Genomic DNA, 25379 nt, shown 5'->3' with positions numbered 1-25379 from the left:
CACAGATCTTGTAAATAATCTTTTAGAACATGTCATGCACATGTAACCTAATGTAATGTAGTCGAATAACATTAGAGGGCACCATTTCATTTAAACCGACAGGATGGATGGAAATCTGATCCCACATAGGCTACAGACAGTACACAGATGAATGTAAAATTTCCCGCTTTTAAAATTAAACGCGCGTAAATGAATGAACCCGCTCTGCTTCGTTACTGTAATGATTTTCATTGAGTTTAAGCCAAACCTTAACAAGTGACACGCTCGTTGGAATCATAGACATGGTTGGAATGAGTAAGTGAGTAAGTGCGTTACCTGTAGATACCTGTAAACACCTTTGTCGTGCCTGAGGGAGTGAGCGTAAAACACATACACGTCATTTCCTTGAAGAGGCAACGAACGACGTTTCGTTGCAACCAACCGCACGCGATTTGTCACTGTCTCACGTCGCTGTGAAAGTATTCAGATTTTTTAGCGAAAATGGGGTTTACTACACTTGAAGAACAATCATTTCTACGGGATTAATATTTTGTGTTCACTCAAAGATATAATATGTGAATACTGGATTAAAACTCGCTGGAAATAATGCGGATAGGGATCTATATTAGTGTCAGTGTCATCTTGATATTAATCCAGAAATCCACCTCAGAGGGTAAGATGATTTTATTTTATTAGTATCGTATTAATATAGGCTAATATTATTATGTATTAGCTCGAAGTGTTATTATTTATTACATTTTAATAATACATTTATTATTTACTTTTTGAAATATTTATCCATATTTATAGGCCGAGTGTCATTAAATATTGTAAATATACCCATTCAGTGTCACTAATGATTACATTTATGTTAGAAATTTTTTACTTTAGATTAGGTCTAAGGTCAATGGGTTTGATTGTAAGAACAGAAATAGGCTAGCCTACATTTTTGGTAATGCAGTGTTGCTTTGGATAAAAGTGAATTGTAAATGTAAAATGTATATTCAACTGTACAATCAACTTGGATGTTTAAGTAATTTCAACTTAAACTGCATTAATTGACTTAAAAATGAGTTGAATCTTATAAAACTTATATAAAAGAGTGGAAAATTGCTTAACTTATTTTGACGAGTTAAAGCAGTGTAAAAACATAACTTATTCATCGCATAATTTTTGCAGTGACATTAAATGTTTTCTTCCATTTGCCTTTAAATGGCATAATGCACATATCAGGATTGAATATGAATCATTCATTGTGGAAAAACCCATGTTGAATCTTATCATATCTTGATTTCTAAAGGTCTTTGCTCTTTTTTTACAGTGTTTTTTTAACATGATAAGAATAAGAGCATAGTTTTATGTGGTCCAAAGGGCCGGGGCGATTGCTCTTTTTATTGCACTCACAATTGAGATTAATCCCAAACGCAGGTGTTTGAAAAACTCATCCGAGAGGGACCTTTCTTTCTTTACTGTCAGTCCTGTCATTCACAATTTAACATTTCACACATTCCTTAATGCATGGTTAAAAATGAGACATCTGGCCAGAAGTACAGTCCTGACACGACATACTGTACTCTACACATTAACTAAATCCATAAAAAAGGTAAAAGTTCAAGCATATAACAGCTGACTTGTAAATAAATCTGATTAGACTCAATAAATGAATCTGATTAGAGGTTTCAGATGTGATAAATGGCCTCCAATTAGATTGGGTAAATGACTGTGCTGCACATTTCAATTTCAACTCCATAAAGTTGAAGTAAAGTTGGTCCCGGAAGTAAAACACGTTTTTTTGCTGTAATGCGAGATGTTTTGGGTGGGAGCTTGTTGAGTTCTCAGAAGTTCTGCCTGTTCTTTCTTATGATTGACACCAGATATCTTGATCTATTCTGTGATTTCTCAGAATGAGAGAAGTGGGCGGATGTGTGTGTGTGTTCTTCTCAGTGATGGAACGGCTAGTCATGGTTAGCTATTGGTCAATAGTCAGAACTGGGAAAACGTGTTTGAGAGCATAATTACACACAATCAAAACCACCACAAAAATAGCACATGTGACAAGTGACTGACTGATGAGGCCGATCAAGGCTTTGTCCACACTCAGGCTGTACGTCTACATTAATCCGTCACATGACCATGTCATTGTTTTTAAATACCTCCGTTTCCTGTAAGACGAGGCAAGGCAAGTTTATTTATGTAGCACATTTCATACACAATGGCAAACTAAATCTAAAATATTTTAAACTGTGATGCGAAGATGAACGGAGGTCTGACGGGCTTGGGACGACATGAGGGCGAGTCCTTAATGACGTCATTTTCATTTTTGGGTGAACTAACCCTTTAAGATGTTTTTGAAAGGATCTGTTCTGCTCGTGTCTGCTTTCAAAAAAATGTGAAATATTATTGCAATTTAAAATAACTGTTTTCTATGTGAATTTATTCTCAAATGTAATTTCTTTCTGTGATGCAAAGTTGAATTTTCAGCATCATTACTCCATTTAATTAGGGCCCAAGCCCTGAAAGGGCGAAGGCCCTATTGTTTTCCTTGGGATTATTTTTCTTCACTATTATTATTATAATAATTATTATTTTACTACCTTTTGGGCACTTTTGGGGCCCTTAACATGCTCAAAAACTCTTGAAACTTTGCACACGGGTCAGAATCCGCGGCCATCAGGGCTGGGCTGAAGATGGTACCCGGGCGTGGCAGGGGGGCTAGACAGCACCCCCTGGAACGGGGTCCGAAAACTTGGTCCATAACTCAAACACGCTTGCATGTAATAATATGAAACTCGGTACACATGTTGATCTCATCGTTCATATATACCTCAAACTATTACTTTTTACCCCAGCCCAACAGGAAGTCGGTTATTTAGGGTTGTTCATAAAACACTCGCAATGGAATTTGAAGTACTCCTCCTAGAGAATTCAAACACACGGCACGAAACTCGGTCAGCATGAAGTCAAGGCATTGAGGATGAAAGTTTGCGAGGGGATTTTTGATATCTCGAACGGTTTGGCCGTGGCGAGGAAACGAACTTATGGCGATAATCGTGAAACAGGAAGTGTGTCAGAACTTCAGCATACATTAACTGATCTTGATGAAACTTCAGCAGTTTGTTTGCTGTAAGAGGACGATCACATGGATGTGAATATTGTGAGTCAAAGTTATAGCGCCACCAACTGGCAGCAGGAAGTGTGTCACTTTCAAAATGCTTTGAAATCACCCTCTTATTTTTACCCGATTTGCTTCAAACTTAATCTGTATAATGTAAATACATAGCAGATGAAGACCTGTGAATGGATTCTTGATATCTTTGATACTGTTGCCGTGGCAACGCATCAAACTTTAAAATTCTTTTTTTTTGATGATTTTGAGACTCTTAGCGGCTTTTGGGGCCCTTAACGGGTTTGAAAACTCTTGAAACTTTGCACACAGGTCAGATCCCACAGCCATCAGAGCCGGGCTGAAGATGGTACCTGGGTGTGGCAGGGGGGCTAGACAGCGCCCCCTGGAACGGGGTCCGAACACTTGGTCCATAACTCAAACACGCTTGCATGTAATAATATGAAACTCGGTACACATGTTGATCTCATCGTTCATATATACCTCAAACTATTACTTTTTACCCCAGCCCAACAGGAAGTCGGCTATTGAGGTTTGTTTGTAAAACGCTCGCAATGGAATGTGCAATACTCCTCCTAGAGAATTCAAACACACGGCACGAAACTCGGTCAGCATGAAGTCAAGGCATTGAGGATGAAAGTTTACGAGGGGATTTTTGATATCTCGAACGGTTTGGCCGTGGCGAGGAAACGAAATTATGGCGAGAAACGTGAAACAGGAAGTGTGTTATAACTTCAGCATACATTAACTGATCTTGATGAAACTTCAGCAGTGTGTTCGCTGTAAGAGGACGATCACATGGATGTGACTATTGTGAGTCAAAGTTATAGCGCCACCAACTGGCAGCAGGAAGTGTGTCACTTTCAAAATGCTTTGAAATCACCCTTTTATTTTTACCCGATTTGCTTCAAACTTCATCTGTATAATGTTAATATACGGCAGATGTAGACCTGTGAATGGATTCTTGATATCTTTGAAACTGTTGCCGTGGCAACGCATCAAACTTTACCATTCTTTTAGGATGCTTTTGAGACCCTTAGCATGCTTCAAATCGCATGAAACTCGACAGACACATCACATTTATTAGCCAGTAGACATGTGCAAAGTTTCAGAAACGGGCGTGGTGAGGGCTCAGTAGCACCACCTTTTGACAAAAGTGGGGTTGTTAGTTTTAACTAGAGTTACAAAAATCGGTATGTATATTGTACTCCTCGAGCCGGACAACTTTCTAATTGACACTCATTAGCTAGGACCCACAGAAAGTCAGATATCTTTGTTTGAATGTAGAGAAAATCTTAGAATTTTGCCAGTCTCTCAGTGTCTCTCTGTGTGAGTGAGAGGAGGGGCGCCTGTCAGGTTAATTTTAACCCTTTATTTGCTGTGTGCGACTTCTCTGGCATTTTCGGGGGCCTTAACATCCTCGAAAACTCTTGAAACTTTGCACACGGGTCAGAACCCATGGCCATCAGGGCCGGGCTGAAGCTGGTCATCGGGCGTGGCAGGGAGGCTCGACAGCGCCCCCTGGACTGGGATTCGAACATTTGTCCATAAATCAAACACACTTGCGTGAATTAATATGAAACTCGGTACAATTATAGATCACATCAGGCCAAACAACTTTCGTGCTCTAAGTTTTACGACAATTAAAATGGAAGTTGAGAATTATGGGTTGTTTGAATAGTTGTCCTAGGAGAAATACATCAAATTACAACGCATGTGTTTACCAATCACAACCAAACTCGGTGTGCAAGAAGTCAAGACATTGAGGATGAAAGTTTGTGAGGGGATTTTTGATATCTCAAACGGTTTGGCCGTGGCGAGGAAACGAAATTATGGCGAGAAACGTGAAACAGGAAGTGTGTTATAACTTCAGCATACATTAACATATCTTGATGAAACTTCATCAGTGTGTTCGCTGTAAGAGGACGATCACATGGATTAGACTATTTCGAGTCAAAGTTATAGCGCCACCAACTGGCAGCAGGAAGTGTGTCACTTTCAAAATGCTTTGAAATCAACCTCTTATTTTTACCCGATTTGCTTCAAACTTCATCTGTATAATGTAAATACATGGCAGATGAAGACCTGTGAATGGATTCTTGATATCTTTGATACTGTTGCCGTGGCAACGCATCAAACTTTAAAATTCTTTTTTTTTTTGATGATTTTGAGACTCTTAATGGCTTTTGAGGCCCTTATCGGGTTTGAAAACTCTTGAAACTTTGCACACAGGTCATATCCCACAGCCATCAGGCCCGGGCTGAAGATGGTACCTAGGCGTGGCAGGGGGGCTAGACAGCGCCCCCTGGAACGGGGTCCGAAAACTTGGTCCATAAATCAAACACGCTTGCATGTAATAATATGAATGAAAAACTTCATCTGTATAATGTAAACAGATGAAAAACTTCATCTGTATAATGATGAAAAACAGATGAAAAACTTCATCTGTATAATGTAAACATACGGTAGATGTAGACCTGTGAATGGATTCTTGATATCTTTTAAACTGTTGCCGTGGCAAAGCTTCAAACTTTGAAATTATTTTAGGATGCTTTTGAGACTCTTAGCATGCTTGAAATTGCATGAAACTCAACAGACACATCACATTTATTAGCCAGTAGACATGTGCAAAGTTTCAGAAACGGGCATGGTGCAGGGACTAAATAGCGCCACCTTTTGACAAAAGTGGGGTTGTTATTTTTATCTACAGTTACAAAAATCGTTATATACATTGTACTCCTCAAGCCAGACAACTTTCTAATTCATAGTCATTAGCTCAGACCAAGAGGAAGTCAGATATTTTGGTTTGAATACTCTCTCTGAGCCTACGTCCGTGTATGGCAAGCCCTTTTAACATTTAAAAGCTAAGTTTGCCTATCCGGAAATTAACATTGTAGATATCAACAATGTCTTTCTGTCTAGTCGTAATTACATTTTGGATAGTTTGTATTATCATTTAAGATATCTGTAACATAATTGTGACTAGTCAAAATGACAGACTATGGCAAGCCGTCTTAACATTTAATCATGAAAGGGCCAAAGCCTTCGGCACCGCCACCCCGGTGCCTTTAGGTAACTAAAGGAGCCAGGGGTTGCGGTGCCACCGGCTTGGGCCCGCCATCGCTGCTCGCAGCTATATTTTTTATTTGTTCTCATTAAAACTAAATAACATAACATAGCTATCTGGCATAAAAGACAAATTAAGAGTGAGGAGAAAAATATGAGGGCAAGCCCCCCCCTCCCGGCACCGCTTTTTTTTCAATGCTAGGCTACTCATAAATATGTCACATTACAACAATCAAATGACTTTACAGGCTTTTTAAAACACATCTGAAGGCATTAGCTGTGCAAAGTCCAAAGACTGGATACAATTTTAACATCACACACATGGCTGCAGACAGAAACTGTCCCTATCGACGGGAATAGTGTGCTGGTTAAATGGCGTCTGATAGCAAGTGTGAGCGTGTGTGTGTGGGGGTGTTTAGCTAGAAGAGCCAGCAGGAAACATTATGATATCGCTTTGTCATGAGAGACCTTGAGCGAATGCTGGGAAAGGTCAGCTGGGGACGTGGAGCCTGTAAAGACTTGTTCATCCCAACAAACGCCAACAATCATCCAGCGCTAACTGCTGAAAGTCGTTGTTTGTTGGTGCGTGGCTCGGTCTGAAACAATACAGATTAACAGATGCAAATTAGCTCTTAGCTAACTCTGGTGTGATTGTTTCAATTGTGCGCTGTCCCTGTCAAATAAACAATAAAATAAATCGATAAATCAATAAAACAAAATACAACAGAAATGACCGAAACTGTGTCTGTTTACGTAAAAAAAAAAAGAAATTATAGTTTGTGTACATGAAGCAAATTAACCTGTTTTTGTTATTCCAAAAATCCTAATTTTAATGAAAATTAAGAACAATTTCCTATCAATGCACTTTTTGTGTGTGATTCAAAATCACTTTCTACTGTAAAACAGTAATGAAAATGATATTTATGGACAAAAATAATTAGATAAAACACTACCATGAAAAAAACTACAACAAATTAACAGTTTTATTCAGCAAGGATGCATTAAATTGATCCAAAGTGACAGTTTTCAATAAAAGTTTTTATTTTATTTCATATAGATTAACTTTCACATTCTTTTGAACTTTCTATTCACCAAAGAATGAATGGGGGGGGGAAACGTGTACACTGTTTTCATCATTAATAATAATAATAATAAGAAATGTTAATCATGTTAAATTAAATTAATGTAATTAATCATAATAAATCATATTAGAATGGTTTCATAATATTACTATTTTCACTTTTTTGTTGTTGTTTTTTTTTTTTATTTTTTTTTTTATTATTGTACCAACTTTTGAACGGCAATGTATATATATTCAGTAAAACAAATACTACCATTATTATTAACACTTCATAAACAATTTACTAAATAACAATATAAATACTTTCCACTTAATTATATAACTTTTATGCATCATAGTAATGCAAATGAGAATTGTATTACTTTACAATTGTCTTAAGAATAATGTTACAACGCAAAAAAAAAGAGAATAATGGTCCTCCTAACAGGCTTAATTTTCACTATACAACATGTAGAGTTATATTTGAAATTTAGAAGTTTTACCCACATACGTCACAGTATTCATGTTTTTAAAGTACTTTGAATGGGAATCCTGCGCATTGTTTAATTTAGCATAATAAGAAATGTAACATGCATGAAAATCAGGTGTTCGGACTCTAATATGATCAACTCTCTTTTAGCCGTGAGTCGGCCGTCTCCTCCTGTCAACGTGACCATACAGTGCGACAACTATGGAGTTGAAGTGCGATGGGAATATCCCGATCTCAGTCAGGACGTACACTTCTCGGTGGAGGTGAAAAAGTCAGTCAATCCACTCAAGGAAAGGTAAATGTTCTGGGGAAACCCCGGCAAACACCAACAGCTTCACAGCCTTTCATAGTATTTTAGCTTGATAAAATGTCTGCTCAGTCCTTAGTCAAACCATAAGGCTGTTCATCTGTAGTTTGAAAGTGTTTTGTCTGCTCACTGTAATTATTTATCTGTGTTCCAGGACATATGACACCACAAGAAATCTAAGTTTAAACATATCCAGTCTGCTGTTTAATTCAGCATACAATACCTACTTCGTGACTGTGATGGCCGTGCGGGGAGGGATGAGTTCAGATCTGTGCGACTCCGATAGTTTCAGCTTCAATGAAAATCCCACCACCAAAAAGTGTATGTTTAGCCTGTATTATTGGCTGAACTCTGAAATATCAAACACATGCAGTATGAGCTAACAGTACTATTGTGGCTTCAGGTTATTTGGATTTTCCTGAGGTTAAACTTTCTGCACAAAAGGGGAAACTTCACATCCAGTTCATCAACCCTCTGCATCTGTACCGCAACGCGCCGGCTCTGAGGAACAACACTGATGATCTGAAATACACTGTTAAAACAGAAGAGGTAACTCACTTTCTTGTCCACTTACAGGAATACTTCACACTCAGACTTTTTTTCAGGCTTTTTACTATTTATAGCTCAAAAAATCACATTAACAATTAGCCCATTTGACTTATGACACTATTTTTCAAGTCTTCTGACGTCATATGATAGACTTTTGTGTGGAAAATTAAGAAATTTTTTATCCTAAAATGAAATTCTTCATGAAAATATTTACGTGCTCCTCCATTTTAAAGTTTGGAGTTGGTGTGATCTCTTCTGCTCACCGAGGCGGCATTCATTTAAAAAAAAACTAATATACAGTAATATTGTGAAATATTGTGAAATATTTGAATATATGTAAAAATGTAATCTATTCCTGTGATCAAAGCTAACTTTTCAGCATCATTACCACAGTCATGTCACATGATCCTTCCGAAATCCCTCTTAATATGATAAAACATTTCTGATTATCAATGTTGAAAACAGTTGTGCTGCTATATGGTCATAAACACTCACCTAAATGATTATTAGGAACACCTCATCTCATTAATGCAATTATCTAGTCAACCAATCACATGGCAGTTGCTTCAGTGCATTTAGTGGTGTGGTCCTGGTCAAGACAATCACCTGAACTCCAAACTGAATGTCAGAATGGGAAAGAAAGGTGATTTAAGCATTTTTGAGCGTGGCATGGTTGTTCACAATCTGCTCAGTTACTGGGATTTTCACACACAACCATTTCTAGGGTTTACAAAGAATGCTGTGAAAGGGGAAAAACATCCAGTATGCGGCAGTCCTGTGGGCCAAAATGCCTTGTTGGTGCTCGAGGTCAGAGGAGAATGGGCCGACTGATTCAAGCTGATAGAAGAGCAACTTTGACTGAAATAACCACTCGTTACAACCGAGGTATCCAGCAAAGCATTTGTGAAGCCACAACACACACAACCTTGAGGCGGATGGGCTACAACAGCAGAAGACCCCACCGGGTACCACTCATCGCCACTACAAATAGAAAAAAGAGGCTAAAATTTGCAAGAGCTCACCAAAATTGGACTGTTGAAGACTGGAAAAATGTTCTGATGAGTCTCAATTTCTGAGACATTCAGATGATAGAGTCAGAATTTGCGTAAACAGAATGAGAACATGGATCATCATGCCTTGTTCCCACTGTGCAGGCTGGTGGTGGTGGTGTAATGGTGTAGGAGATGTTTTCTTGGCACACTTTAGGCCCCTCAGTGCCAATTGGGCATCGTTTAAATGCCACGGCCTACCTGAGCATTGTCTCTGACCATGTCCATCCCTTTATGGCCACCATGTCCCCATCCTCTGATGGCTACTTCCAGCAGGATAATGCACCATGTCACAAAGCTTGAATCATTTCAAATTGGTTTCTTGAACATGTCAATAAGTTGACTGTACTAAAATGGCCCCCACAGTCACCAGATCTCAACCCAATAGAGCATCTTTGGGATGTGGTGGAACGGGAGCTTCATCCCACAAATCTCCATCAACTGCAAGATGCTATCCTATCAATATGGGCCAACATTTCTAAAGAATGCTTTCAGCACCTTGTTGAATCAATGCCACGTAGAATTAAGGCAGTTCTGAAGGCGAAAGGGGGTCAAACACAGTATTAGTATGGTGTTCCTAATAATCCTTTCGGTGAGTGTATTTATTATAAATTATGACAGAACATTCATTTTTGTGAACTGTTCTTTTAACTGTCGATTACTCCAATTGTAAACTTTTCGGGGAGCCCAGCAACACTTCTGCTGCAAATCTGTGTGAGTCTCAGTGTTTTTTTCCCCCACAGGGTTCGACAGAATCAACCTGTGAAATGAAGACTGAAAGATGCGAGGTGCTCATTGGGTTTTCTGAGCTCAGAGAAGTTTACTACGTCAGTCTCACTGGACAAATCGGACAAAGACCACTCAATCCCAGAGCATGCCAATTCAAAGGAGACATACGAATCTGTAAGTGCACATTTAACCAAACAAACTGCCATTTATATCAACATTTCAACAGCAGATAATATAGAAAACGCAGCATCCATGTAAACAGTTCTTGAAACACAGACAAATAAGTTTAACACATATTTCATCAGTAAATATCTATGATTACTATTATTTCAGTGTTCAAAATTATTGTTTTCTCGATTTCAATCCATTCTCAATTTTAAGAACCGATCTTGATTCTTAAATCCCAAATCAATTATAACGCCAGACTATCGATGTAAAGGAGACACGTAAAGCAGACACTTACATCGATAGTCTGGCGTTATAATTGATTTGCTTTGGTGTACTGTGGAGTCGGTAAAACTGTTTTTAATGGCAGGCTTGCAGTCACCGTTGACTCACGCTAGCCTTGCACTGGCGAACTATGCAACTGGAAGAACTGGATGAAAAATTTTGAAAACTGTCTCCACTGATAAATAACACACAGGATAACTTGGAAATGAGGCCCAATGTCCAAAATCCTGAACCACCCCTTTAAAGGAATACTCCACTTTTTTTGGAAATAGGCTCATTTTACAACTCCCTATATAACCAAATGAATCAACAGGAAATCGAATAGAATTTAAAGGGGAATTGAATCGAATTGTAAAATTTGTCAATGCCCAGCCCCATTTCAAAATGTTGAAACTAGTCATAACTAGTCATTAGTAGATGCATCCAAACTTTTTGACTTCCAACAAATTCGGTTTCCAATTAAAGCAGATTTTACCAAGGAAAATAATTTTTTACACGAGACAAAACAGACATGGGTCTCAGGCATGAAACCGAAACCCAGCAGTATCAAAGGATATTAAAAGACAAAGACATTATGTTTCTCGTTCTTCCACACAGATCCTCCGTTCACCGTGTACCTGTATCCCGTGCTGGGGGTCGCCCTAACGTTGCTCTTCATAACCACCATCTTGATGCTGCTAGTGAAGAAATTTTACTCAGAAATTAAGAAGAAATCTATGGCTGCGTTCCCCAATATTTTGGTAAGTTGATGTTTGACCTTTTCTCAATATTTATGTGAAAATTGTTCATATATATTTAATTTCTTCATCTGTGTATTTACGTCATTGGTACACAATCCATTGTATGCAAGACATTAAAGGAGTAGTTCACTTTAAAAAAATACTTTTGCTGATAATTTACTCACCCCCATGTCATCCAAGATGTCCACGTCTGTCTTTCTTCAGTCGAAAAGAAATGACGACAACATTCCAGGATTTTTCTCCATATAATGGACTTTACCGGGAACCAAATTGTTCAAGGTCCAAATGAGAGTTTCAGTGCAAACTGTTCAAAGGGCTTTAAACGATTCCAGACGATGAATAAGGGTCTTATCAAGCGAAAAATAAATAAAAAATGAAAGTTTTATAAGCACAAATGCTCGCCTTTGTTATTTATTTTTGAAATGGCCGATCGTTTCGCTTGATAAGACCCTTATTCATCGTCTGGTGTCGTTTAAAGCCCTTTGAACAGTTTGCACTGAAACTGTCTGTGCAATTAGTCCATTATACGGAGAAAATCCTGGAATGTTTTCATCAAAAACCTTAATTTATTTTCGACTGAAGAAAAAAAGACGTGGACATCTTGGATGACATGGGGGTGAGTAAATTATCAGCAAAAGTTTTTTTTTAAAGTGAACTACTCCTTTAAGAGTGACGGTTCACCCAAAAAATGTCGTTTTTGTCATCATTTACTCGACCTCACGTGATTCCAAAATACTTTCTGTCATCAAAACATGACTCAGTGTTTTTATGTCCTTACACAAAACTCAATGAGGTCCAGTGTTGTTTGCTTCCTAATGTTCGCCCAAACATCTTTTTTAGGTGAACTATCCCTTTAATTAGTCAGTTTTTAACCAGATTAGTCCTTACGTCTTTAGTGTGAATTAGTTTCACAACAGGATTCCGACTCAGGGCTTCACAGTGACTTGTCTCCTTCTGGTTTGGTAGGTTTTCGAGCCAACACAAACACACCTGTTCGAACCGCTGAGACTTTACCCGGAGGCCGTGGCCAGTGAACTGCACATCGAACCCAAAGAGCAAACCACGTTAATAGAGATTTGCAGCGATGAGGAGCCGACCTCCGGTGACGAGGATGTGGGCGGCCGTGACCTGGACAATGCAAGCCCGTACAGGAAGAATGCCCTCGATGAAGACGATACGGGCGACGATTCGGGTGGATACGACTGTCCACACGCACTCAGGCTGGAGATGAGTCCTGGAGATATGGTGAACGCTTACGGGATCTAGACTCCCTAAGGCAGCTCTAGAAGTGAAGGAAAGTCCCATGCAGACAGTAAAAGCACCGTCTCCGGGAAGTTCTGGGAAAATCACACAGGTTATGACTGTTCATACAAATACAAGCCCTCACATGACATCACGAAATGGAATTTTCCCGAGTTTTTCCGGTTCGTGGGTGAATTGAAAAACGTGTTTGGCTTTTGTCTTCATTGTGCTTTTATAGGAACCGAAACTCCTTTGCCATTAGTTGCGACAGGCGTATCTTCAGGACGGCCAGAAACATTTCCTTTGGCATTTGAACAAAGATTTCCAAGATTAGAAGTGCTCCTCAGGTCACGTGACTCTCGTCAGAACGATCGCCATGGCAGAGTAACTGATGTATTTTGTTTGTTTCTATGGCAACACTCACTCACAACACAAAAGGACCCCTCATTCAGCAGCTCTGTTGAGACTGACAGCAAAATAATACGTTATTTATTATTTTTATATATATATATATATATATATATATATATATATATATATATATATATGAAATACACCAGGTATCATGAGCTGTAATAAAATGGCACATCATATGTACACATACCGTTCAAATGTTTGTGGTCAGTGTGTTTATTCAGCAAGGAAACCTGAAAAATCCTGAAAAAAACAATTTTCCTCGCAAATATGAAGCAGCACAACTGTTTTCATCATTGATAATGTTTCTTCAGCATCAAATCATCATATTAGAGTGATTTCTGAAGGGTCATGTGACACTGAATACTGGAGTAATGATGATGAAAATTCAGGAACAAACTACATTTTAACATATAAAAACTGTTATTTCAAATTATAATAATATTTCACAATTTTACTGTATTTTCGATCAAATTAATGAAGCCTTGGTGAGCAAAATAGACTTCTTTCAAAAAGATTGAAAAATCAAACCGACGGCAAACTTTTGGATGGTTGTGTATGCGCAAGTTAACTTCTGTTTTTGCATGCCAGAGCTTCTATAAAATACTTCCAGCTTGCAAATTACAATTTCCAACAAAAATGTGAACACACAACTCCAACATTAATCCGACTCTAATGGGGAACATTAGAGCAGACGGTCATGTCATGTAGCAGATACGTTTATTTCAGGTCAAAGTTGTTTATTGTTCACTGTTGTGAATGACATTTTGAGATTTTGAGAAGCCGTCCTGTCCAGCTTACAGGCAGCTGATAGTTTGCATTGAGTTCAATATTGTGTCACTGGTGAAAATGAGATTGAGTGTTTTTTATTAAAAGTGGGATTGGTATTTTATATTTAAAAATGGTTGGATTTTTTTTTTAGGGCCGTGAAACGATTTATTGCGATTAATCACATCCAAAATAAAAGTTTGTGTTTACATAATATATCTGTGTGTAGTGTGTATAATTGTTTAAATATATATATATATATATATATATATATTTAAACAATTATACACACTACACACAGATATATTATGTAAACACAAACTTTTATTTTGGATGCGAATATTCACGATTAATCGTTTCACAGCCCAAGTTTAATTACATTTTTGTACATAAATATTTACCTTTGAACAGTCAAGCTGTTCCGTTTAAATAGAACAGAACTCTGAGTCAGTCAAGTGTGGAACTGTTTAAACAGAACAGTTCCATACATTCCATTCATCGTGATGTATCCATGGCAACACTATTCATAAACACTGCATGAGTAAAACAAAACATGGAAGTCCTGGGTAAGGTAAATGATCTTATCGTGTCTTCAGTAAGGTCCTATGGTCTCCGCTGGTGTCCTACGAGAGCTTCATGCCCTGAACGTTGGCTCTTAAATGAACCATCTGTTTCTCCTGCATCTGTTTCTCCTGCATGAACGCCAGTTTGTTGGCTTTCTTCTCTGTCCTCCTCTCCTGAAACCATGAAGGAAAAACTGAATGTTCAGTGCTTTTTAGCTATATATGCTGCTAAGTGGTTAAACACAAGCCCATGTCCTCCTCCAATGTAGTTCTGACAGATGGAGGCAGGACTAATTTGCATATTCATGAATCTGCATATACTAAACGAGGCATGGGTGTCAAATTACATTCAAGCTATTTTAATAATACACTGTGCGATTTTTGACCGATTTTGAGCCGAATTCGGACTCGTGCGACTCTTTTTCGTGTCGGACCGATTTTCAGCTTTGTCGTGCGTCGTTTGTCATGCAGTGTACAGGGAGAAACGAGAAGCGATTAACCTCTCACGATCGACCATCGGATGGTCCGATGAATTTCTGGCATGTCAAAAACAGTTGAAGCAAAGCTACGAACCGATTGCCCTAAACTCAGTGTTTTTTCCCTCACTGCACCTGCGTGAAAACAGAAGTTTAACCATTTCATCTGCAGCAAAAATAAAATTAAAATAAAAATTTAAGTTCTGTAGTTCAAACTAGCTACAAATTACAGTTACCTCCAGTTCGTGTTGCAAAATGGATAATATTACCCACCGTCTTCAAGCCACCTGCGATTTAACACCTTTTATTGATTTGTTAAACAATTTTTTTGAAATAAACCTGTTTTTAATTTTCATTGATGATTAATTATGGCAACGTTCAGACATATTATAGACTGTTAATAGTTATTTTATATGCCTATAATTCATTGTAATCGACCTAAATGTTTTAGACAAGAGTAAGATTATGTAATATTTGATTATCCTCGCAGCACGTTGGTTCTGTGCTGTGAAAACATTGCGTGGCAAATTAATTATAATAGCGGATCAATTTAATAATAAAATTAGCCTATAGGCCTTCCCTAATAATGATAATACAATAATACTAATAATAATTAAATGCATAAATTGAAAATGCTAAATCATCTTGATACTGATAGCAGATGCTTGTTTTGACAATATCCCTGGATACATACACGTAAATAGGCGCAATCCAGGGGGTTATCGCAGATATTATATTCACAAGATGTAAACAACACTGGTCCAGAAGCACTTCCTGTTTCAGTTTTTTAACACTACATAAAAGCTGGGATAAAATACAACCAACAGAACATTTGAAACTGAATCAAAAAGTTAAACAAACATCTTTAAGATGTTTTCTTTACATGTGAAATAAAGAAAACAGTTACAAACTGAAACAGGAAGTGCTTCTGGACCAGTGTTGTTTACATCTTGTGAAATGGTCTATAGTGTGAGCAGTGAAGTCGCGGCTCGACGATCGGACCGTACAGTGTGAGCACATAAATCCTAAACTTTGGCTTTGCATCGCATGCGATTTACTCGTTGAGTGTGAGTAGGTACCTTGCTGAAATCGCACAGACATCGCAAAGTGTATGCCCGCCTTTAAGGCATTAAGACATTTTTTTCACAGGAAAAAACATTTTAGTGATCAAAGATGAGTTTTAAGGGATAAAGTTGAATCCAGGGGGACTTAAAAAGAATGACGCCTCAGATTCGCTGCCGTACGCACCTTCCTCTCGCTCTTGATGGCCTGTTTTCTGGCTCTCTTCTCCTCTGCGCTCTCGTCCCGCGAGCGGTGCTGCGTCGAGGCTCTGGGAAGGTCCGAGTCGTTTATCCTCTCCATCCTCTCCACCTGTTTGGCCGTCGGGCCTCGTTTCGGCAGAACGTCCAGAGGAATCCCCGTCTTATCGGACACCCGGATCGGCTTGGACTGCAAACACATTAACAATTAAAGGATCTGGCAGATGCTTTTATCCAAACCAACATGCATTTCGTAAAAAAAAAAAAAATACGTGGTATCAGTTCATGCATTCCCTAAGAATCGTGTTGCAAGCGACATGCACTGGTCTGCTGTTTGCATTGTGTCAAGTATTTAAATGTTTATCAGCTGACGTGTTTCAAAGCTCTATAAATGAACAAACATCTAATGACCTCTGAATGCGTTTTGGTTAGGGTAGATTGCATGCTAACTATTGTAAAGAGAGTGTAAACAGCATAGGTTTGCGTGCGACCCACAATAATAGCATTATTATTCCCATGTACTATGAATGAGCTTGATGAATTCATGTATTAAATATCCATTAACTACATTAATTCATATGGCAGGGTTATATTTGTTCAAAAGCTTATTATTAGTACAAATATAGCATGTTTGCTTCCGTGTCAAAACATGACACGCGTAACTCAAACCACATTTGGTTCACATGCAAAATGTATGTGGATTTGAATTGGAAATTGAACTTCCAGTGAATTTCACTCTTTCACTCTTTGTGAAATATCCCTGGCCCGAATGAGACATGAGACGTGTGTTTCTTCACCTTTGGAGGGTCCTGGATGAGTTTGGGCCGGTTGTAGAGGTTGGAGTAAGTGCCTGAGAGAAAGACGAGTTAGAGCTTCATTCAAACTCCTGAAACTCCAGCATCTCTCGGGATTCTTTGAACTATGAGGACACGATATCTCCAAATGGCAGATGAATAAAATCAAAATAGGATGATCATGAAAAGAAACTTTTGAATTTTGTATATACATATATATGGCCATTAAATATATATTAAAATCCTCTAAATGAATAATTCACATCCTCGCATGGCCTGAGAAAGTGCAGTGCACTGATAGTAACTGTATGGATTCAGACTCACTGATGATGGTCTCGCAGTCCCAGCGCTCTCCAGACGGCTCTACCACCATCTCATCAATCGCTGCCTCTTCATCGCCTTCGTCATCTTCATCGTCCTCTCTCACAGACGGCAGCTCTACAGGACCCAGCTGATCTAGTTTCTGACAGCTACACACACACATTAAATGATGAGAGGAGTGATCTCACACACACACACACACAGTGACCGTGTAGCGTCTGGACACACTCAATTCCTTATATTTAATAAATAATCCAGCAAACTAGCAATCCCATGTGAAACTTCCCCCAAATCAAGCTAACACACTGGCAAGACTGATGCGTTTTACGACCCAAAAGAATGTGCAGAGAATTGTGACTTAATTCTTGCTGAGGAGGAAAAATTAACCCTTTAAATCCTATATTATATATATATATATATATATATATATATATATATAAATCCTCCACAACTGACGGTAAACTAGCATTCAAATTTGCCTCATTTACAACACCCAACCTCCAAAAATCAATTCCCGAAGGATAAAATCAAGCTCCGCCCTACTTTTTTTTTTTCTAATTTCAGATATATATATATATATATATATATATATATATATATATATATATATATATATATTAGGGCTGTGCAAAAATTAATTGCGATTAATCGAATCCAAAATAAAAGTCTGTGTTTACATAATATATTTGTGTGTGCTGTATATAATTATTTTGTATATATAAATATCTATGCATGCTTGTATATATTTAAGAATTATTTGCGCTTAAATTCTGTATATATATATATAAATACATAATCTATATTATATAAATATAAATATTTTATATATGAATAACACATTTTCTTCAATATATACATGCATATGTTAGTATTTATATATACAAAAATAATTATATACAGCACACACAAATATATTATGTAAACACAGACTTTTATTTTGAATGCGATTAATCGTAATTAATTTTTGCCCTAATATATATACATTAAAAACTATGTGATAAATATCTAAACATGCATCTAATTTTAAACCTCATGATTTTCCTTTAATATGGTTTGGCTTATGTCTTCATTCTCTCTTTAAACTATTTTGGTCTGAAACATGACTTGCATACTATGGTTAACCAAAATTGTAAGTGTGGCATGTTTAGTCTCTATAAACTCCAATCTTCGTCCCCCATTTGTTAATTTACATTACATTTTGCTAACTTTATGATGCAATACTATTATTAGAATCTTTTAGATTATTTTCATAAACACCCAATGAAATGACACATTCAAAAGCCCTGCTAGAAGTCAAAGGGTCGTAAAAACTCCCTCCAAAAGGACCGCTTCGCATCGGCTCACGCCCCTCCAGAGGGTGTGACGTCTTCACGCTTTAATAACCCCTCATCACAAGATTATTTCAAATGGGCGAGACATGCAAGTGTCTCATTATTTGACACATTAAGCATCATTACCCCTTTTCAAGAAGGGCATGTTAGAACTAAACTGATGGTTTGCTCATGTTGTTGATCTGCTGAACTTCAAACAATGCTGTAACTTCTTGCTTTCCTGCATCCTCCCGCTCTATTTCCCTTGGTAAACTGTATGCATTACAGTAGTTTAGTCTAGTTTATAGCGTCTCGTTCATGTCACACGTAAAGTTGTCCGTGTCTCAAGCTCATATACTGTAGTTACTAATCATAGATCTTGACTGCTTGCTCTTAGTAATAAAGACATTTCCCATGCCCCAGAAATGTACATTTCTATTAATCAATTAACCCTCTGATGGTCCGCCGGGTCTGTTGGACCCCAAATGACTTCTGCACAAATAAATAAAAAACTGTTCTCCTTGTCCAAATGGTATGAAACTTTCTACGGCTCTCAACACTGTCTAGATCTACGAAAAAAATTAAATTGGAACGATATCTGTTTTTATGTTGGTGTGACAAAAATAGTCAAACGCACACACTCAAATCTTAAGACTCCAACGTTTCTCTTTGTAACGTTGTTCAGGTTTGATTCTAATCATAATGTAATATTATTGAAAAACTAGTTGTTTTTTGCAGTACAAAAAAATGCTAAACTTGACAAAAAGTATTTTATTTTTGTTACAATTGTGATTTTATAATAGTTAGATATGGATACAATTTAAATAAATATTAATTTATTTATAAATATTAATATTAATATTCATGTATAATATTTTTCAAAATAAATAAATATTAATATATAAATATTAATATTAATATATATTAATAAATAATAATAAATATTAATATATAAATAAACATTAATTATATTTATTTATAAATAAATATTAATATTTATTTATAGAAATTTAAAAGATATCATAAATCCTCCAAAAACTGCACAAATGTTGAGTAAAAACATTAATAAACCAAGTAAAATTATATTTGTGCAAAAAAAAAAATACTATTATTATTATACTATTACTATTATTATTGTCTGGGGTCCAATAGACCCAAGCAAAGACCATCAGGGGGTTAATAACCAAACCTAGTGATCACGGGATGAACCAAGTACTTGGTTGTAATGTTAATTAAGCAACATCAAGTTAACCCGATCAATTATAACAAGTTATGATTGATTATTAATATTTCATAGAGCTAATTTGCTACTAAAGTCTTTCTCAAACACACAAAAACAGATGGTGTGACAGTCTCTCTCACACACACACACACACACTGTGACAGTCTCACAAACACACACTCACTCTTTCTCCTTCTGTATGAAGTAGTCTTTGATGATCTCCTCCAGTCGGTTGCTGTCCGGTTCAATGTATCCCTCCAGCTCTGCGTTATCCAGCGCTCCGATCTCGTCATCGTCAAACTGCTCGAAAAACTATTCAACAACACAACACACACTCAATCACCGCAATCATGCAAGAGTACATTCAAAATAAATCCGGTTCATGGTTTAAGTTCAAGTTCAGTCAGTGTTTTGCTTCGTACAATTGAGAAAGAAATCTGTGTGTCATGTTTTTGAAAGTCTCTTCTCTCACCAAGGCTGCATTTATTTGATCAACAGTACAGTAATATTGGGAAACATTATTGCAATTTCAGGTAACTGTTTTCTATGTCAATATATGGTAATATGTGATTTATTCCTGTAATCAAAAGCAGAATTTTTATTTTTTATCATCTTCAGTGTCACATGATCCTTCAGAAATTACTATTACATTAATAGTTTCAGTCCTCCAGTTTCACTTGTAAGTGAGAAATAAATGTATTTTTTGCTTGTTACATATTGACATGAATTTTAATCAAGCTCAGCAAACAAACTTTTTAATTTATTTTGTACAATTTTTGCATGGTTTAATGCAATATACAAACTAGGAGGTGAAAAAACTGCTATATTTAATAGAAAAAAAATTGGTTGGTGACTTTTTTTTAAACTACCCAGCCAAGAAAAAAAAATGAAAATTGGTTGCTGATTTTTTGTAATGAGTACATTGACGGACTGAACGTGAACAGGCCCTCATGTTCCTCATCATCTGTGTGGACGGTCTTCGCACTGACCTTCTCGAAGCGGTCGTCCAGTAGCGTGAGCTGCTCGTTCCTCCTCATGACGGAGGATGTGAGCGAGTACTCTGTAAAACGACTCTTCGTCTCGCAGTCGGCAAACATGAACTCTCTCCGGGCGCCTTCCTCATCCGACAGACCAGCCGAGTTATAATCTTCCTCATCATCTTCCTCATCCGTGTCCTCCCACTCATCATCATCATCATCATCGCCATCACCACTAAGGGTCAAAAATACAGGAAATCGGTGATGTCATCTGATGTGGGCGTGGTTATGCAGATTCAAGCATTCAACTCATTGAAATCCAAATCCAAACATAGTTAACATTTAAAGGGATAGTTCACCCAAAAATGAAAATTCAGTCATCATTTACCCTCCCTCAAGACTTTTGTCATCTTCACAATACAAATGAAGATATTTTTGATGAAATCTGAAATTTCGGTAAGATTTTTATGTTTACATGTGAATAAATGACTAAAATAAATCTGTTCGTCATAAAAAGAGATCAAATCTCTTCAGAAAAATTGGAATAAACCAATCAATTCATATGAATTAGGTTCTGAAGTGTCAAAGTGGTAGTTGCGTAGACTGTCAATATCTTTATTCGTGTTCTGAAGATGAACGAAAGTCTGATGGGTTTGGAACGACATGAGCGGCGAGTAAATGTTGACATTTTTATTTTTGGATGACTAACATTTAACATATTCAGTCCATTCGGTTAACAACGATCTGGCTCTTTTATTCCGGTAACACGTTTTCTCATTTGTCAGTTTTACCGCGTGTCACCCGTGATGTCATTGGCCTTGATGATGAAGTCATCTTCCAGCATGTTCTCGGGGTCGTCGAAATCAAAGTCCTCATCCAGCGCAGCGACAATGTCAGGATCCAGATCCAACCGCGGCCCTGCAAATCAAAATCAAACCTACAGATTAGCATCGTCTCATCGTCACAACATTCACAGCTGCAAAAAATAAATCACACTAAAACTAAAGTTCGTAGTCACATGATCCTTCAGTAATCCTCATGCTCAAGAAACATTATTATTATTATCATCAACGTTGAAAACGTTCATATTTGAATGGAAAATGTGATACTTTTATGCGGGATTTTATGATTTTTTTTTTTTATTGAATCTTTTATAACATTATAAATGTCTTTACTGTCACTTTTGATCAATTAAATGAGGCATGATTTTAAATAAAGGAAATGCAAGGTGTTTTCTGCAGCCACATGAGCAGGACTGATACTGATCTTGGTCCGCCTCACCTGAAACAGGAGCAGCTTTGTTTAATAAACCGACTTCCTCTTCAAACTCTGACGCGAACACAGACGAGGGCAGGTTGAAGGAAACCGCCTGCGCAACACACAATCGACAGAAAACTTCAGCAGGGCAACAAACACACGAGCGCAATGATGCTTATCGTCTGCAAGAGACACAACCGAACCGCGACACTGTTTGTTGTCAAACACAATGTTTTCAGTCAAAATAACCACATTTAACATTTAAAACCTTATTATTCAAGGAAAATGGACCCTAATTAAAGGAGTAGTTCACTCTTAAAGTACTTTTGTTGATAATTTACTCACCCCCATGTCATCCAAGATGTCCATGTCTTTCTTTCTTCAGTCGAAAAGAAATTAAAGTTTTTGATGAAAACATTCCAGGATTTTTCTCCATATAATGGACTTCAATGGGGACCAAACGGTTCAAGGTCCAAATGAGAGTTTCAGTGCAAACTGTTCAAAGGGCTTTAAACGACACCAGACGATGAATAAGGGTCTTATCAAGCGAAACGACGCTCATTTCAAAAATAAATAAAAAAGTTTAAGTTTTATAAGTACAAATGCTCGCCTTGCTCTGTTCTGTGATGAGCGTTCGTGACTCTCCTGTTCGAACTCGTTCATCAAAATGAACAAATCTTTTTTCGAGTAATTTGGTATATTCAACGAACGAATTGACTCGGAAAAAGATTTGTTCGTTTTAATGAACGAGTTCGAACAGGAGAGTCACAAACGTGCGTCACAGAACAGAGCAAGGCGACCATTTGAGCTTATAAAACGTAAAGTTTGTTATTTATTTATTAAATAAGCGTCGTTTCGCTGGACAAGACCCTTATTCATCGTCTGGAGTCGTTTAAAGCCCTTTGAACAGTTTGCAGTTTGCACTGAAACTGTCTTTTGGACCTTGAACCGTTTGGTCCCCATTGAAGTCCATTATATGGAGAAAAATCCTGGAATGTTTTCATCAAAAACCTTAATTTCTTTTCAACTGAAGAAAGAAAGACATGGACATCTTGGATGACATGGGGGTGAGTAAATTATCAGCAAAAGTTTTTTTCAAAAGTGAACTACTCCTTTAAGGGGTTAGCGCCATTTTTAGTATTTGACAGGAATGGAAGTCTACAGGTACATTTTGGTCCTTAAAGGCCCCGTTCACTCCTGGTATTAAAATGTGTTTTGGCAGATCGGATTTCCGGTGGAAAGTGTTTTAGACCCTGTTTACACCCGCATACAGTGTCCAACGCATCTTAATACCATAACTAAACACGGCCTCATATCACCTCCTTGTAACAAGTATAAACCCTGATTCATATCCGTGATGTGAACCATTTATAAAGTCTTTGCAATTTCCTGTTTTCACTGGATAGGTCAGTGAATACACTTTCTAAAATGATATAATCACAGTCAGAACATTATCAGAAATCTGTAGGGAGGAGCTGCTTACAGGGACGTGGACGTCCTCTTCCTCCACGGCCTCTTTATCCTCCGCAGGCTTCGGGCGAGCCTCTCTGTGGACCCGAGGGGTGGAGACGAGCTCCACGGGGTGGGGCGCCTCCTTCAGGTGCTGCAGGTAATTGTAGTCATCATCGAAAAACACTCCAAACTTGCGCTGTTCCTCCCTCCTCTTCTCCACCTCCACCTGCAGGAACAGACACGACTTGAGTGACACGCTCCAGAGGCCGACATTCGGATGTTGTGACTGTTTGACATCACAAAACCAGTTTATTGGGTTTGTTTTACCTTGGCAGTGGGCTGGAGGACATGTTGCGGTGCCGTCTCGTCTGCTGCCAGCGGGTCTTTCTGACTTCTGTGCACCAGGTGGAAAGACACGGCATTCTTCTTATTGATGAAGGCTTTCTTCTTTCTGTGAGGCTGGAGACACACAGATCACAATACAGCCAACACACAGATCTGCCATATTCCGTGACTGCAGGGTCATTTTAGTTACTTTAGGATGAATGTTAGTGAATCTTTAGGGTGTTTGGACCAACTGTTCTACAATAAACACATTCATTATTATCATTATGACGATGATAACACAGCTTGCTTACGTAACACAGAAACAATTGTAATCAGAACTAACCTGAACCCATAAACAAGTCTTTTTTAGAGCATAGTCACTGTACTTGGAGTTAAAATCACACCGTTGTACACAACCAACGTTGAATCGCCATTTACACGTAACTTATACACATGGATTCACTAGCATGACAGCTAAAAACGTGAATAAGAATAGCATTACTCACCATTCTTGCAAGTTAGGGTATAATCTGGGCGTTTGTATGTAAGATCTTTATAGCATTAATGTTATCAAACGTGAAATCAAATCGAGATTCTTGCGTCTAATCGAAACACATGGACAACAGCGGCCATTTCCGAGATGCGACCATCTCGTCGGAGTGAAGGGGAGCAGCACAGTCCATGCGCTTACTTTGCCTTAGCGAAAAACAAGTAAATATTCTTATATAAGGCTAATTTTTATATATGAGTTATGTAATCTAATATTGAAGCGAGCGGATAAATGACAGGAAATACAGACGCAACCAGCGTAGTTCCAGAAACACCCTTGATTGGCTTTTGGTTTAGTCCAGGTGTGAGGGGTGTCACGTGATCATGACGACGCTCGACTTTACATTTCTTATTTCAAAACTATTTTTGTTACTAATTCTTTTGGCAAAAATTCACATTCATAAATTTAAATTCAGCGCTTAAAAAAACTAATTTTGTACTTTTTCTCCATGAAGTTGGACATTATGTCGTCTCCAACGACAAAAAGACAGTTAAAACCGTCGACATATGGTTCTCTGAAGCTTCTCCTGGCAAAACTGTATTGTATTCGGTTTATGTTATAATCTTGTATATTTTGTTAGTCTTTTGTGATTTGTATTTTATTTTTGCAATAAAAAAATAAATAAAAAAAAGCTGTTATCTTTGGATTTCATGAAGTGGATCAAAATGCCTGCTTTATAATAAATAAATAAAAAATCCTATGTAGATTTTATATTCATAAATGTAAGTAAATTGTAAATCTTTTTTCATTTCTTTTTTTTTTTTTTTGACACTGGCACTTCAGGACTAGACTTGAAGAGCTCTGACATAGAAATGTTAGTTTGAGTCTGTAAAGTTGCTTTCAAATAGCTGGCTATATGGATCAAATTAATCCATGAACATCAAAATCGAAAAAAAATGAATGC

General features: G+C 37.6%; 2 protein-coding genes across 2 annotated transcripts; one reads left to right on the top strand and one right to left on the bottom strand.

Moving 5' to 3' along the window:
- Positions 1 to 377: 377 nt before the first annotated feature.
- Positions 378 to 14091, top strand: ifngr1 (interferon gamma receptor 1). The gene is made up of 7 exons (XM_039685411.2): positions 378 to 652; positions 7870 to 8014; positions 8181 to 8347; positions 8430 to 8575; positions 10368 to 10527; positions 11401 to 11543; positions 12510 to 14091. Exons 1-7 carry the CDS (start codon positions 586 to 588, stop codon positions 12807 to 12809), a joined length of 1128 nt encoding a protein of 375 aa, XP_039541345.2. The 5' UTR covers positions 378 to 585; the 3' UTR covers positions 12810 to 14091.
- Positions 14092 to 14347: 256 nt separating this feature from the next.
- On the bottom strand, positions 14348 to 24718 carry ltv1 (LTV1 ribosome biogenesis factor). Its single transcript, XM_039685399.2, has 11 exons — positions 24432 to 24718; positions 23926 to 24057; positions 23630 to 23824; positions 22171 to 22258; positions 21681 to 21807; positions 20902 to 21124; positions 20097 to 20224; positions 17384 to 17529; positions 17063 to 17115; positions 16255 to 16455; positions 14348 to 14704 (listed from the first exon to the last, which is right to left on the bottom strand). Exons 1-11 carry the CDS (start codon positions 24432 to 24434, stop codon positions 14591 to 14593), a joined length of 1410 nt encoding a protein of 469 aa, XP_039541333.2. The 5' UTR covers positions 24435 to 24718; the 3' UTR covers positions 14348 to 14590.
- Between the last annotated feature and the right edge of the window lie 661 nt (positions 24719 to 25379).

This window comes from Pimephales promelas, chromosome 6, assembly GCF_988280905.1.
Source record: "Pimephales promelas chromosome 6, fPimPro1.hap1.1, whole genome shotgun sequence".
Taxonomy (NCBI): Eukaryota; Metazoa; Chordata; class Actinopteri; order Cypriniformes; family Leuciscidae; genus Pimephales; species Pimephales promelas.
The sequence above is the reverse complement of the archived record's forward strand: the minus strand, read 5'-3'. Positions and strand labels throughout refer to the sequence as shown.

What these genes read in the sequence shown, in the direction of transcription:
- ifngr1 (XM_039685411.2), top strand. Translation starts at nt 586, where the DNA reads ATGCGGATAGGGATCTATATTAGTGTCAGTGTCATCTTGATATTAATC. An exon ending in AAATCCCACCACCAAAAAGT is followed by an intron (nt 8,348 to 8,429) that starts GTATGTTTAGCC and finishes TTGTGGCTTCAG; the next exon opens with GTTATTTGGATTTTCCTGAG. An exon ending in CTGCGTTCCCCAATATTTTG is followed by an intron (nt 11,544 to 12,509) that starts GTAAGTTGATGT and finishes CTGGTTTGGTAG; the next exon opens with GTTTTCGAGCCAACACAAAC.
- ltv1 (XM_039685399.2), bottom strand. An exon ending in TCCTCCAGCCCACTGCCAAG is followed by an intron (nt 23,825 to 23,925) that starts GTAAAACAAACC and finishes CTGTTCCTGCAG; the next exon opens with GTGGAGGTGGAGAAGAGGAG. An exon ending in TGGACGACCGCTTCGAGAAG is followed by an intron (nt 20,225 to 20,901) that starts GTCAGTGCGAAG and finishes GTTGTTGAATAG; the next exon opens with TTTTTCGAGCAGTTTGACGA.